At 34.3% G+C, this 13,787-nt stretch overlaps 5 gene segments (V, D, J or C); 2 read left to right on the top strand and 3 right to left on the bottom strand.

The window, feature by feature from the left end:
- Positions 1–105: 105 nt before the first annotated feature.
- LOC102233979 lies at positions 106–4,158 on the bottom strand. The segment is given in 3 exon segments: positions 106–1,185; positions 1,325–1,445; positions 4,103–4,158. Coding segments are annotated over 2 exon segments (417 nt in total).
- A 1,722-nt stretch (positions 4,159–5,880) lies between these two features.
- On the top strand, positions 5,881–7,653 carry LOC111610602 (the record flags this gene model as incomplete). The annotated part of the segment is given in 2 exon segments: positions 5,881–6,013; positions 7,184–7,653. Coding segments are annotated over 2 exon segments (462 nt in total), but the record flags the coding sequence as incomplete, so codon positions are not given.
- Positions 7,654–8,539: 886 nt separating this feature from the next.
- On the bottom strand, positions 8,540–9,247 carry LOC102225164. The segment is given in 2 exon segments: positions 8,540–8,927; positions 9,072–9,247. Coding segments are annotated over 2 exon segments (360 nt in total).
- A 361-nt stretch (positions 9,248–9,608) lies between these two features.
- Positions 9,609–10,856, bottom strand: LOC111610496. The segment is given in 2 exon segments: positions 9,609–10,715; positions 10,808–10,856. Coding segments are annotated over 2 exon segments (384 nt in total).
- A 1,214-nt stretch (positions 10,857–12,070) lies between these two features.
- On the top strand, positions 12,071–13,752 carry LOC111610601. The segment is given in 3 exon segments: positions 12,071–12,091; positions 12,444–12,495; positions 13,287–13,752. Coding segments are annotated over 3 exon segments (399 nt in total).
- Positions 13,753–13,787: the final 35 nt, after the last annotated feature.

The following is a 13,787-nucleotide window of genomic DNA, read 5'->3' as shown; positions in this document are numbered from 1 at the left end:
CTCTATGGAAATGCTTTGACTGACTACAACAGGTCACAGGTCACTCTGCTGTTGATCAGTTAACCAATCAGTTTCATTTCAGTAATTTATTGTGCCTCATAATTATGGTCTTTTGACATTTATTGTAAAACACAAATGTTGATCTTCTCAACTCTATTTATGATATTTACCTACTGAAATCTAAACAAAAATCCTAAAAGTATCACTATGTTGCAATTATCTTATGGTGGGTATTCTTCTTTCCAATCTTTTGTCATATTTCCAGCCAATACCTTTTCAAACATTCATATTGTTTCAGATATTAAGCAAAACTTGTGTTTTGATTTCTGTGTTTAAACCTTTAAAGGTGTGTTGACGTAGCAGGCTTGTGTAATGTGTTTTTTTCAATTCTTACTCATGGAATTAAAAATACTGACACTGACACCTGTCAGCAAAGCAGCATCTGGCTGCATTTTAAAAATATTATATATTATATGATATAATAATAACTTATTTTGTATGGGTTTGTTTGGTAGATTTCTTTCCACTGTTTTGCTCAAAAATGAAAAGTTTGATTAAAATATTATGCAAAAGTAAGAAAGCCTGCTTGCGTCACAGAACAAGCACACAAAATTAAGCAAGTGTAAGGCTACACATAAAGGGAACCCTGAACGTAAAAGAAGTAATCAAACAAAAAGTTGAGCTAAAATATGTGGCTGCACATGGCAATAAATTAAAGACGAAAAATTTTCCATCACTAACTGAAACTAACAACAGTCTTAATTTAGTACAAAATTTGTATTACACTCTTCTTTTATTCCCTACATGTACAACTTATGTTTCAGTTCAGCTTTGGATCAGTTCCTCTGCAGTGGTGAGGGTTTTGTACGAAGTTGTATCGCTGTGTGAACGGAAAGTTCTCACTATGTTGACAGTAATAAACTCCTGCATCTTCAGCCTGAACTCTGCTGATGGTCAGAGTGAAATCAATATCATATCCACTTCCAGTGAAACGATCAGACACTCCAGTCCAACGTGAAGAAGTGGAATAGATCAGGAGCTTAGGAGCTTCTCCAGGTTTTTGAAGGTACCAGTGCAAATCATCATCAACAGGTGAACTGGCTTTACAGCTAAAGGAGACAGTCTGTCCTGGAGTAACGGAGTGAGATCCTGGAGTCTGAGTCAGGGTGATGACTGCTGAGGAACCTAAAAACATGACACAGAGAGATATTGGCACAAATCCAGATCAGGATTCGCATGTAATGGATGGTTCATTTGATTATTTTTCAATGTTTCTTAATCACAGCAAATAGAATCCTAAACCAAGTTTCTATCAGAGTCTCACCCTGAACCAGGAGCCCCAGGATGGTCAGCAGTAGAGCCAGTGACATCATCATTGTGCTGCTGGTGTGTCAGTGGCTCTGAAAGGCCTGGACAGCCACTGATCAACTCTGACCTCTTAACAGCTGGAGCAGAGAGGCAGGACACATATGCAAACACAGAGTCGGTCACATGGAGCTGAACTGGCAGCAGGTTTCCTCCTCACTGCTGGAACCATGCTGATAATGTCAGTAAATATCTAAATGTATTTCTCTTTTTGGTGTCATTATAACCACATTTTGTTTTTTCTTTTCTACATGTCATTAAAAATTATATTTCAGCTTCTTCACTTTGCAATTTGTAGTGGCATTTCAAAAGAGTAACTATTGATTTAAAAAAATATCTACCCTGTTGTAATTTATCCTCTGATCATCTTGATAAAGTTTCTGACTGAAAACTTTTATTTTGTATTGAAATATTTTGTCGTCATTTTAACAACAATCTTCCTAATTTTTCTGAACTGATTGCTTGATATGATTAATTTTCAATGATTTGGCAAAAAAGTAAAACAATCAGCGCATTTGTGCTGACCATGGTTTGCTTTAAGTAATCCCAGACCAACACTTATAAAACTCTGACTAAACATTGTTTTAATCTTATTTAACTTTTTAATATTTTAGAGGATCGTAGCAGGAATTTATCCTGTCACTGATTGTGTTGTTGTGTTTAATAGAGTTATATTTTGTGGACCTCATGTGGGTGTTAAGTGAACTGTTTCAGTCTGTGCAGCTGTTTACATCTTTATAATTCAGTTTCTGTTCAGTCAGACTGAGGGAGGTTTTTGTACGATGATTTTTCACTGTGTGAACACGTATTGACTGTTGATGAAATGAAAACTCTGACAGTAATAAACTCCTGCATCTTCAGCCTGAACTCCACTGATGGTCAGAGTGAAGTCTAATCCATTTCCTGCTCCACTTCCACTGAATCTGGAGGAGATTCCTGAAAATCTGGATGATGTTAAATAGATCAGAGCTTTAGGAGCTTCTCCAGTTTTCTGATGGTACCAGGACAGGCAGACCTGTGAATTTCCGCTGCATTGAGATGTTGAAAGTGCCTGACTGGCCTTACAGTCAATAGTGACAGTCTGACCAAGCTGCACTGATTTGGCTGCCGATTGAGTCACAACAACATTTTGTCCATCAGATCCTGAGGAGAGAGAAGAAACTCTGGACATGAGATGGTGAAACTCAGCTACACTCCAAATGATTTTCACATGACAGAAAAATGATTTTCCTCACCCTGAGTGAAGCAGAGGAGAGTCCAGATGAGGACGCAGATCAAAGTCATGTTTTTGATGAGGAGGATTTCTGTGTCTTCTGTTGTGATGAAGGACAGCTGTCAGTCATCCAGAGTTCAACTGTCAGGACTATAAACTCTCCCAGAGCGCTGGAGCATGGAGCTGCTGATGCAAAGTGGCTCTCTATGACAAAATAAGATATTTAAATGTGTTTGCAAAATATGTATATATCTTTAAGAGCTTTCATTGTAGTTTAACAGCAAAATAATCTTTACACTAGAAGATTTTGTTTGTCCTGTTCAAACTAGTTTCCCAACGGTTCGTTGTTTAATTTATAAATTGATAAAATGATCACATTAAGCTTTAATCTTTTCAAAATTATTCAATTGGCAAAGAATCCAATTTTTTATCTTTTGAAAAAGTGTTTTCCTGCTGACAGACCGCACTAATGTCATGTACTTGTTGATAATTCAGAGAAAAAGCTTTCATACCTTTCTTTCATTAATATCTGACAACTATTTATGTCTCTATTTGTTAATTTGCAGAACAAGAAATGACTTCACATCTCAGCTTGTTGTATTTCTGTCTGTGGAAAATATCTGGAAGAACCTTTAGAACCAAATATTCAAAACATGTTGGTTCTAATCATCTGTCAGTCATATGGTCCAGGTTCTAAAAACTAAATGCAGGATCAAGCATTAATAATAATTAGATATGAATTATTTTTCTATAGTAATGACAGATTTATTAAATTATTCTAACCAGGGCCAACACAACAATAAAGAACCTCCTGGATTGTTTTTCCTGTCTTCCTACATGTGTTTATGAGAATAAAACCTGTAAGATGTTTAGAAATGATTAAAATATATTTTGGTGCTATTACCAATGGTTTTCCTTGGCTTCATGTATGATTGTTTAAAAATAAAACATGGAAAATATATTGTAGCCTTTCTAAAGTTAAAATCAAAGTTACTTCAGCCTTCCTCAAGATTTAGAAAATAAATGCTTCTTTTTCTAAATCGGAAAAATAAAGTCAAACATCTAAAATCATCATGAAATAGTATAATTTTAAAATATAATGTCTTAATATCGTCACTGAATATGTTCTTGTGTTTAATGGAAATATAATTTCTGGCCTGATGTGTTCAGTGAACTGTATCAGTGTCTGATGCAGATTCTAGCTGCTGAACAAAGTTCAGTTTCTGTTCAGTCAAACTGAACGAGGTTTTTGTACGATGATTTTTCACTGTGTGAACACGTATTGACTGTTGATGTAATGATAACTCATACAGTAATAAACTCCTGCATCTTCAGCCTGAACTCCACTGATGGTCAGAGTGAAGTCTAATTTATTTCCTGCTCCACTTCCACTGAATCTGGAGGAGATTCCTGAAAATCTGGATGATGTCCAGTAGATCAGAGCTTTAGGAGCTTCTCCAGGTTTATGATGGTACCAGGACAGGCAGGGTGTGATACAACCTGTTAGTTGTCTACTGGCCTTACAGTCAATAGTGACAGTCTGACCAAGCTGCACTGATTTGGCTGCTGATTGAGTCACAACAACATTTTGTCCATCAGATCCTGTGGAGAGAGAAGAAACTCTGGACATGAGATGGTGAAACTCAGCTACACTCCAAATGATTTTCACTTGACAGAAAAATGATTTCCCTCACCCTGAGTGAAGCAGAGGAGAGTCCAGATGAGGACGCAGATCAAAGTCATGTTTTTGAAGAGGAGGATTTCTGTGTCTTCTGTTGTGATGAAGGACAGCTGTCAGTCATCCAGTGTTCAACTGTCAGGACTATAAACTCTCCCAGAGCGCTGGAGCATGGAGCTGCTGATGCAAATCAGTTTATTTAAGATTTGAATGGAATCCTTTAGATTGTGTTCTTTATACTTGATATTTTATTATAAAGTTATTTCTTCATCAATATGTATCTGATATCAGATTTGGGTTAATTCTGGTCTCAAAAATACACTTTTCAAATCCAGACATGTTTTTTATTGCTGATTTAACTGAGTCAAATTTTTTAATATTTAGTATGTGCTTATCAATTTTGTTTTCTGTTTTGTCATTTCAAACTCGGTCTACATTGTAAATCAGATCTAAGATCTAAAAAAGGACAATCTGTAAAATAAAATGTTTTGTATAAATAAAGTTACATTTAGAGAAGAGAAAATATTAAATGTATTTTTGGTTTAAATTATTTTAAAGTCATTTTTAGTAGGTTTTGAATGTTTTGTAAAATTTTTAAATTTTAATCAATATACTATTGAGTTTCACAGGTTCTACAGTAAAACTAAATTTAATTCAAACTGGTGAACTTTAGAAACAAGATCCTAACTTTTAGGTTTTTAAATATGATTGGCACAAAAACCACAATAAATAAAAACAAAATAAATCTGTTGTGTAGAGCTGATAACCATTTCTGTTCAAATTATTTCAATTTTAAGGGCTGATTATTTAAATATTTTATTGTAAAATTGCTTGAAACCATTTGTCATCTTAATGCAGCAAAGGTTACAGACGTTTCCCAATGATACCAGCTGATTTATAATCCACACATATAAAATATCATAATGGAAGATCTTGTGTTCCCAGTCAGGCCCAGTTAGGCCCAAATGTGCTCAGTTGTATATAGAACAGTTGAATTTATATCTATTGTATGTGTTACATTCCAGTGAACATTGTGTATTTAAATAAATATTAGCCTGATACAAAAAACATGAATTAAAGGTTTATTTTTCTCTAAATCTAAATGAATTCAGGGAGTAAGAGATTAGAAAATATCTTCTAATCATTCAATCATGTTTTACGTGATGAAGTATGAAGGTATCATCATGAAGATTTTTTTCGTATATATTTTTATTTATTAGACTGAAACCTGGATGTCAAAGTTCAAAGTTCAATAATGATGTTTACTCAGTGGATTCATGGATACTACCGTCCTCCTACTCTCAGGAGAAATAGAATAAAAAGTTAATAGTCTTTTGCGGCAACGTTTCTGGTAAAACGTTTCAAAATGTCTGCAATAAAGTTGACATATATTGATAAGGATTTTTTCTCCACCAGGCTATTATTTTTATTTTTTATTCATTTATATTTTTTTATGCTTGCATCTCTCTCTGAAAAAGTGATAAAATATATGTTTTAGCAGGGGAACCTTCCCTTTTATATAAACAGAATTATTTATGAGGAAGAACCAAAATTAGTGACTGTTGATGTCAGAAACAATATAATTAATAAATATATTTTCCAGCTGTGTTTTTCAGGTTGAAACTGTTCATTTAGAGTTTGTTGTGTTCAGAGTCAGAGAGCCGTGTCTCTACAGTCAGAGGTTTTTGTACGACGACTCAACCAGTTTGTATCACTGTGGTTGACTTTTGGTGGAGGAACCAGGCTGGATGTTGGAAGTAAGTTCAATATTTTAAATATTTTATTATAATAAAATAGGTACATTGATGTTAGTTTTATCAACAAACTAATAGAAATGGAGACGTTCATAATTTAAATTTTTATTCATTTGCTTCAGTCAGTGATGAAAACTGCAGGTTGGGTCAGTAGTTAGAATCATAGAGAGAATAAATTATTTTATTTTTGGAAAAAAAAATTATTTACTATTTGTAAGGGAAATGCAACTTAAGTTATATTTAGTTTTTTAAGCCAGAATCAGATTGTTGTGTTCAGAGTCAGAGAGCCGTGTCTCTACAGTCAGAGGTTTTTGTACGATGAATCAATTAGTTTGTATCACTTTGGTTGACTTTTGGTGGAGGAACCAGGCTGGATGTTGGAAGTAAGTTTCTGAATATTTAACATTTATTGTGAGATAAATTATGAGAATGATCATAAGAGGATCATGGTGGATGTTATTATTATTAAGTAATTATTTTTTTACTTCTTTTTAAGGAAATGTTAACTTCACATTTCACTATTACTATTATTAATCTAATGTAATAAAATATTGAAACATTTTTGACCATGTTATTTTTCAAACTAGTTTTTAATGTTTTTAAATTGTTTAAACTAAAGAAATTAGATATAAATTGCATAAAATAGAAAATTAATTAAATATCTCAAAATACTTGGTGATGACTTTTATATTGCAGTTTTAAAATTGCTGTGAGACAATATATTGTTTTTCAAATTGTATTCATTGTCATTTATGCCCATTAGCCGATCTGCTTTAAGAATTAATATGATGTTTAATTTTGTTTAATACTTTAAAAATTGAACCACTAGTAAGATGACCATCAGATTGTTTGATTATAATTTTTAAATTATTATTTTTAAGATTTTATTTCATTTATAATCAGGGAGGTAAAGTAGAGCTCAGTTTATGTCTAATCTTATTTTCTAGTTTACTGTATTTCAGGTTATATGAGGACTCTGTGTGCTGATATGCATGAGTTCACAGTGAAGGGAAGTGAAACAGTGTGTGAGGGAGTGACTGGTGGAGCAGAAAAAATGTTTAACTGAAGAATCTTAAAGAAAGTCATTTCTCCCACAGTAAAGATGGTCCAGATTCTGCTGTCTAGTTAACAAGTGTGTGGTTCCTGTTCTCTAACCTGATTGGTGTCTCCTAGGTGATACCCGCCCCACCCTGACAGTGCTGCCCCCCTCCAGTGTGGAGCTGCAGCAGCAGCAGGTTACCCTCATGTGTCTGGCCAACAAGGGCTTCCCCTCAGACTGGACTCTGTCCTGGAAGCTGGACGGCAGCAGCAGCAGCAGCAGCTGGGAGCAGAGCAGGAGCTCCGGGGTGGTGCAGAATGACGGCCTCTACAGCTGGAGCAGCACCCTGAGGATCCCTGCAGACCAGTGGAGGAAGGTGGGCTCTGTGACCTGTGAGGCCTCCCAGGGCTCCCAGTCTGCAGTCACAGAGACACTGAGGAGAGACCAGTGTTCCCAGTCCTGACCTGACTCTCTGAGACTCTGATACTGGATTTTAATCTGTCACTGCTCTCACCCTTTCTTTGCTGATTATTCTCTATTTTCACTGAGTCATGTTTGCTTGTCATGTTGGTCACTGTTCAGAAAATAAATATTTACTCATCAACTTCTGGTTTTCACCTGCTTTTTTATTCAGCTATAAATATTTTAGTTATGTTCTACTGTTTTATTTATTTATGTTTTGCCTTTATTCTCTTTAGACATCATCTCTATCCATAACAAGAGTACAATTAAATGCCCTGCAAATCATCTTTAAATTTAAAAACATATTTCGAATACAGTTTTAAAGCAAGTGAAAAATATTTAGGAACTACCATCATCAGAATTAACAGGTTTTTCAAAAATATCTGCTTGGAACAAAAATTATTTGAAAAAAAAAAACATTTCAAAATAAAAATTGTTTAAACTCCTAGTGATTTTTTGTGTCTTTAATTGTTCTAACCAAGTAGCAAATACCACTGGAGGAATTCTCTGTAGGTCGAGGATTTTTAGATCTTTATGAACATTTTGATGTGAATAAGCAAAACAATCTTTTAACTGCAACATCTTGTTTTTCCTATTCAAACTATTTCCCAAAGGTTTGTTGTTTCCACTTCTCAAACTTTTGTTCATAACTTGATTTATTCAAAAGAAACAATATTAATGAGCTCTAATCTTTTTAAAACTATTCAATTGGCAAAGAATCCAAACCCTCAGCAGTCAGAGGGTTTTCAAAAATTACTGCTTGGAACAAAAATGATTTGAAAAAACATTTCTATTAATAGTTTAATCTCCAAGTGCTTTTTAATCTTTAATTGTTCTAACCAAATGGCAAAATATTATTATTATTATTATTAATATTGTTATTATTATTATTATTATTATTTATTTATTTATTTATTTAGTCTCATATCCAAATATATATGTATTAGTGGAAAATTACTGAATAAATAAATAAAAAACTTTTAAAAAATAGAAAATTAATAAAAATAAATAAATAATTTGTGGAAATGTTCAGTGTTTTAGTTTCAGTGCAGCTGTTGAGTCAGATCAGTTCCCCTGAAACTGAGGGAGGTTTTTGTACGACGTTCTATCACTGTGTGAACGGTCTGCTCCAACCCTGCTGACAGTAATAAACTCCTGAATCTTCAGCCTGAACTCCACTGATGGTCAGAGTGTAATCAGAAACAGATTCAGTTCCACTGAAACGAGCTGGAACTCCAGACTGAAGAGTTGTAGCATAATAAATCAGGAGTTTAGGAGCTTCTGCAGGTTTCTGAAGGTACCAGTGGAGGTTGCTATTAACACCTGAACTGGTTTTACATGTGATGGAGACAGTCTGTCCTGGAGCAACAGACTGAGATCCAGGAGTCTGAGTCAGGATGATGTCTCCTGATGAACCTGGAAAATATGGAAAATAACAATTGAGAGAAACTATGTTGATTACAAATTATTGATAATCTCTGAATAGACAAAAGAAAACATTAACATCTTGTTTCAATATTTCTCCATCTTCTTCAAACTAAGTTTCTATCAGAGTCTCACCCTGAACCAGGAGCCCCAGGATGGTCAGCAGTAGAGTCAGTGACATCATCATTGTGCTGCTGGTGTGTCAGTGGCTCTGAAAGGCCTGGACAGCCACTGATCAACTCTGACCTCTTAACAGCTGGAGCAGAGAGGCAGGACACATATGCAAACACAGAGTCAGTCACATGGAGCTGAACTGGCAGCAGGTTTCCTCCTGAAACATCAATGTATTAAAGACTAAGAGAGGAACTTTAATAGGGCTCTTTATAATCTTTTACCAGTTAACACTGAAGGGATTTTCTATAGGTTTAGTACTTTTACATCTTTGTGAACTTTATGATGTCAATAAGCAAAAAAACAACTTTTTACTGGAACATCTTGTTTCTTCTATTCAAACCATTTCTCAAGGGTTTGTTGTTTCCGATTCTCAAACTTTTATTTATAACTTGATTTTTTCAAAAGAAACAATTACAATAATCTAGAATCTTTTTAAAACCATTTAACTGGCAAAGAATCCAAATTTTTACTTTTAGAAAAGGTTTTTTCTTGCTGACAAACCTCACTAATGTCACATACTTGTTGTCATTTGATAATTCAGAGAAAATGTTTTCATATTTTTCTATCATCCATACCTGACAAACTGTTTATGTCTCTATTTGTTAATTCAAAGAAAGAGACTTGACACCACATCTCAGCTTGTTGTATTTCTGTTTGTGGCAATAATCAGGAAGAACCTTTAAAACCAAGTATTCAAAAATTGTTGGTTCTAGTCATCTGGCAGTAGTAAGATCCAGGCTCTAAAAATAAATCCATTATCAAGCATTAATATTGATTTAGATATGAATTATTTTCCAACAGTAATGGCAAACTTAGCAAATCATTTTAAACAAGGCTAACCTAACATTAAAGAGCCTCATGGATTGTTTTTCCTGTCTTCCTACATGTGCTTATGAGAATAAATCCTGTAATGTGTTTAACAATCATTAAAATATATTTTGGTGTTATTACCAATGGTTTTCCTTGACTTCATGTATGATTGTTTAAAAATAAAACATGGAAAATATTTTTAAACCTTTCTAAAGTCAAAGTTACTTCATTACTTAATTAGAGAATAAGGTGTCAAACATCTAAAAATATAAATGAAATAATATTTTAAAATGTAATAACTGAATATCATAACTGAATGTGTTCTTGTGTTTAATGGAAATATAATTTCTGGCCTGATGTGTTCAGTGAACTGTATCAGTGTCTGATGCAGATTCCAGCTGCAGAACAAAGTTTAGTTTCTGTTCAGTCAGACTGAGGGAGGTTTTTGTACGATGATTTTTCACTGTGTGAACACGGGGCCACTGTGATAACTCTGACAGTAATAAACTCCTGCATCTTCAGCCTGAACTCCACTGATGGTCAGAGTGAAGTCTAATCCATTTCTTGCTCCACTTCCACTGAATCTGGAGGAGATTCCTGAAAATCTGGATGATGTTCTGTAGATCAGAGCTTTAGGAGCTTCTCCATTTTTCTGATGGTACCAGGCAAGGTAGTACTGCGGACCAGAGTACTGATTAACTTGTCTACTGGCCTTACAGTCAATAGTGACAGTCTGACCAAGCTGCACTGATTTGGCTGCTGATTGAGTCACAACAATATTTTGTCCATCAGATCCTGAGGAGAGAGAAGAAACTCTGGACATGAGATGGTGAAACTCAGCTACACTCCAAATGATTTTCACATGACAGAAAAATGATTTTCCTCACCCTGAGTGAAGCAGAGGAGAGTCCAGATGAGGACGCAGATCAAAGTCATGTTTTTGATGAGGAGGATTTCTGTGTCTTCTGTTGTGATGAAGGACAGCTGTCAGTCATCCAGAGTTCAGCTGTCAGGACTATAAACTCTCCCAGAGCGCTGGAGCATGGAGCTGCTGATGCAAATCAGTTTATTTAAGATTTGAATGGAATCCTTTAGATTGTGTTCTTTATACTTGATGTTTTATTATAAAGTTATTTCTTCATCAATATGTATCTGATATCAGATTTGGGTTAATTGTGGTCTCAAAAATACACTTTTCAAATCCAGACATGTTTTTATTTCTGATTTAACTGAGTCAAATGTTTTAATATTTAGTATGTGCTTATCAATTTTGTTTTCTGTTTTGTCATTTCAAGCCTGGTCTACATTGTAAATGAGATCTTAGATCTAAAAAAGGAGAATCTGTAAAACAAAATGTTTTGTATCATTAAAATTACATTTAGAGAAGAGAAAATATTACATGTATTTTTGATTTAATTTATTTTAAAGTCATTTTTAGTAGGTTTTGAATGTTTTGTAAAATGGTTAATTTTTATTCAATATACTATTGAGTTTCTCAGGTTTTACAGTAAAACTAAATTTAAATCATACTGGTGAACTTTAGAAACAAGATCCTAACTTTTAGGTTTTTAAATATGATTGGCACAAAAAGTACAATAAATAAAAACAAAATAAATCTGTTTGATAGAGCTGATAACCATTTCTGTTCAAATTATTTAAATTTAAAAGACTGATTATTTAAACATTTTATTGTGAAATTGCTTGAAACCATTTGTCGTCTTAATGCAGCAAAGGTTACAGATGTTTCCCACTGATACCAGCTGATTTATAATCCACACATATAAAATATCATAATGGAAGATCTTGTGTTCCCAGTCAGGCCCAGTTAGGCCCAAATGTGCTCAGTTGTATATAGAACAGCTGAATTTATATCTATTGTATGTGTTACATTCCAGTGAACATTGTGCATTTAAATAAATATTAGCCTGATACCAAAAACATGAATTAAATGTTTATTTTTCTCTAAATCTCAATGAATTCAGGGAGTAAGAGATTAGAAAATATCTTCTAATCATTCAATGTTTTACGTGATGAAGTATGAAGGTATCATCATGAAAATTCTTTTGTATATATATTTTTATTTATTAAACTGAAACCTGGATGTCAAAGTTCATTAATGATGTTTCCTCAGTGTTTCCAAATGATGAAGGATGAATGTGGCAACGTTTCTGGTAAAAAGTTTCAAAATGTCTGCAATAAAGTTAACATATATTGATAAGGAGTTTTTTTCTCCACCAGGTAATTTATTTAATTCTTTTTATTTATTTTTTAGCTCACATCTCTCTCTGAAAAAGTGTTAAAATATGTATGTTTTGTGGTGGAACCTTCCCTTTTATATAAACAAAAACATTTAAGAGGAAGAAACCAAAATTAGTGACTGTTGATGTCAGAAACAATATAATTACTAAATATATTTTCCAGCTGTGTTTTTCAGGTTGAAACTGTTCATTTAGAGTTTGTTGTGTTCAGAGTCAGAGAGCCGTGTCTCTACAGTCAGAGGTTTTTGTACGACGAATCAATTAGTTTGTATCACTGTGGTTGACTTTTGGTGGAGGAACCAGGCTGGATGTTGGAAGTAAGTTTCTGAATATTTAACATTTATTGTGAGATGAATTATGAGAATGATCATAAGAGGGTCATGGAGGATGTTATTATTATTAAGTAGTTATTTTTTAACTCCTTTTTAAGTAAATGTGAACTTCACATTTTACTATTACTATTATTAATCTAATGTAATAAAATATTGAAACATTTTTACCATGTTATTTTTCAAACTAGTTTTTAATGTTTTTAAATTGTTTAAACGAAAGAATTAAGATAAAAAATGCATAAATTAGAAAACTTAATTAAATATCTCAAAATATTTGGTGATGACTTTTATATTGCAGTTTTAAAATTGCTGTGAGACAATATATTGTTTTTCAATTTGTATTCATTGTCATTTATGCCCATTAGCAGATCTGCTTTATGAATTAATATGATGTTTAATTTTGTTTAATACTTTAAAAATTGAACCACTAGTAAGATGATCATCAGATTGTTTGATTTTAATTTTTAAATGATTATTTTTAAGATTTTATTTTATTCATAATCACAGGGAGGGAAAGTAGAGCTCAGTTTATGTTTAATCTTATTTTCTAGTTTAATGTATTTCAGGTTATATGAGGACTCTGCGTGCTGATATGCATGAGTTCACAGTGAAGGGAAGTGAAACAGTGTGTGAGGGAGTGACTGGTGGAGCAGAAAAATGTTTAACTGAAGAATCTTAAAGAAAGTCATTTCTCCCACAGTAAAGATGGTCCAGTTTCTGCTGTCTGGTTAACAGGTGTGTGGTTCCTGTTCTCTAACCTGATTGGTGTCTCCTAGGTGATACCCGCCCCACCCTGACAGTGCTGCCCTCCTCCAGTGTGGAGCTGCAGCAGCAGCAGGTTACCCTCATGTGTCTGGCCAACAAGGGCTTCCCCTCAGACTGGACTCTGTCCTGGAAGCTGGACGGCAGCAGCAGCAGCAGCTGGGAGCAGAGCAGGAGCTCCGGGGTGCTGCAGAATGACGGCCTCTACAGCTGGAGCAGCACCCTGAGGCTCCCTGCAGACCAGTGGAGGAAGGTGGGCTCTGTGACCTGTGAGGCCTCCCAGGGCTCCCAGTCTGCAGTCACAGAGACACTGAGGAGAGACCAGTGTTCCCAGTCCTGACCTGACTCTCTGAGGCTCTGATACTGGCTTTAATCTGTCACTGCTCTCACTCTTTCTCTGCTGATTATTCTCTATTTTCACTGAGTCATGTTTGCTTGTCATGTTGGTCACTGTTCAGATAATAAATATTTACTCATCAACTTCTGGTTTCCACCTGCTTTTTTACTCAGCTTTA

Source organism: Xiphophorus maculatus, chromosome 13, assembly GCF_002775205.1.
Source record: "Xiphophorus maculatus strain JP 163 A chromosome 13, X_maculatus-5.0-male, whole genome shotgun sequence".
Taxonomy (NCBI): Eukaryota; Metazoa; Chordata; class Actinopteri; order Cyprinodontiformes; family Poeciliidae; genus Xiphophorus; species Xiphophorus maculatus.
Note: the sequence above shows the minus strand (reverse complement) of the source record. Positions and strands in the feature narration are given on the sequence as shown.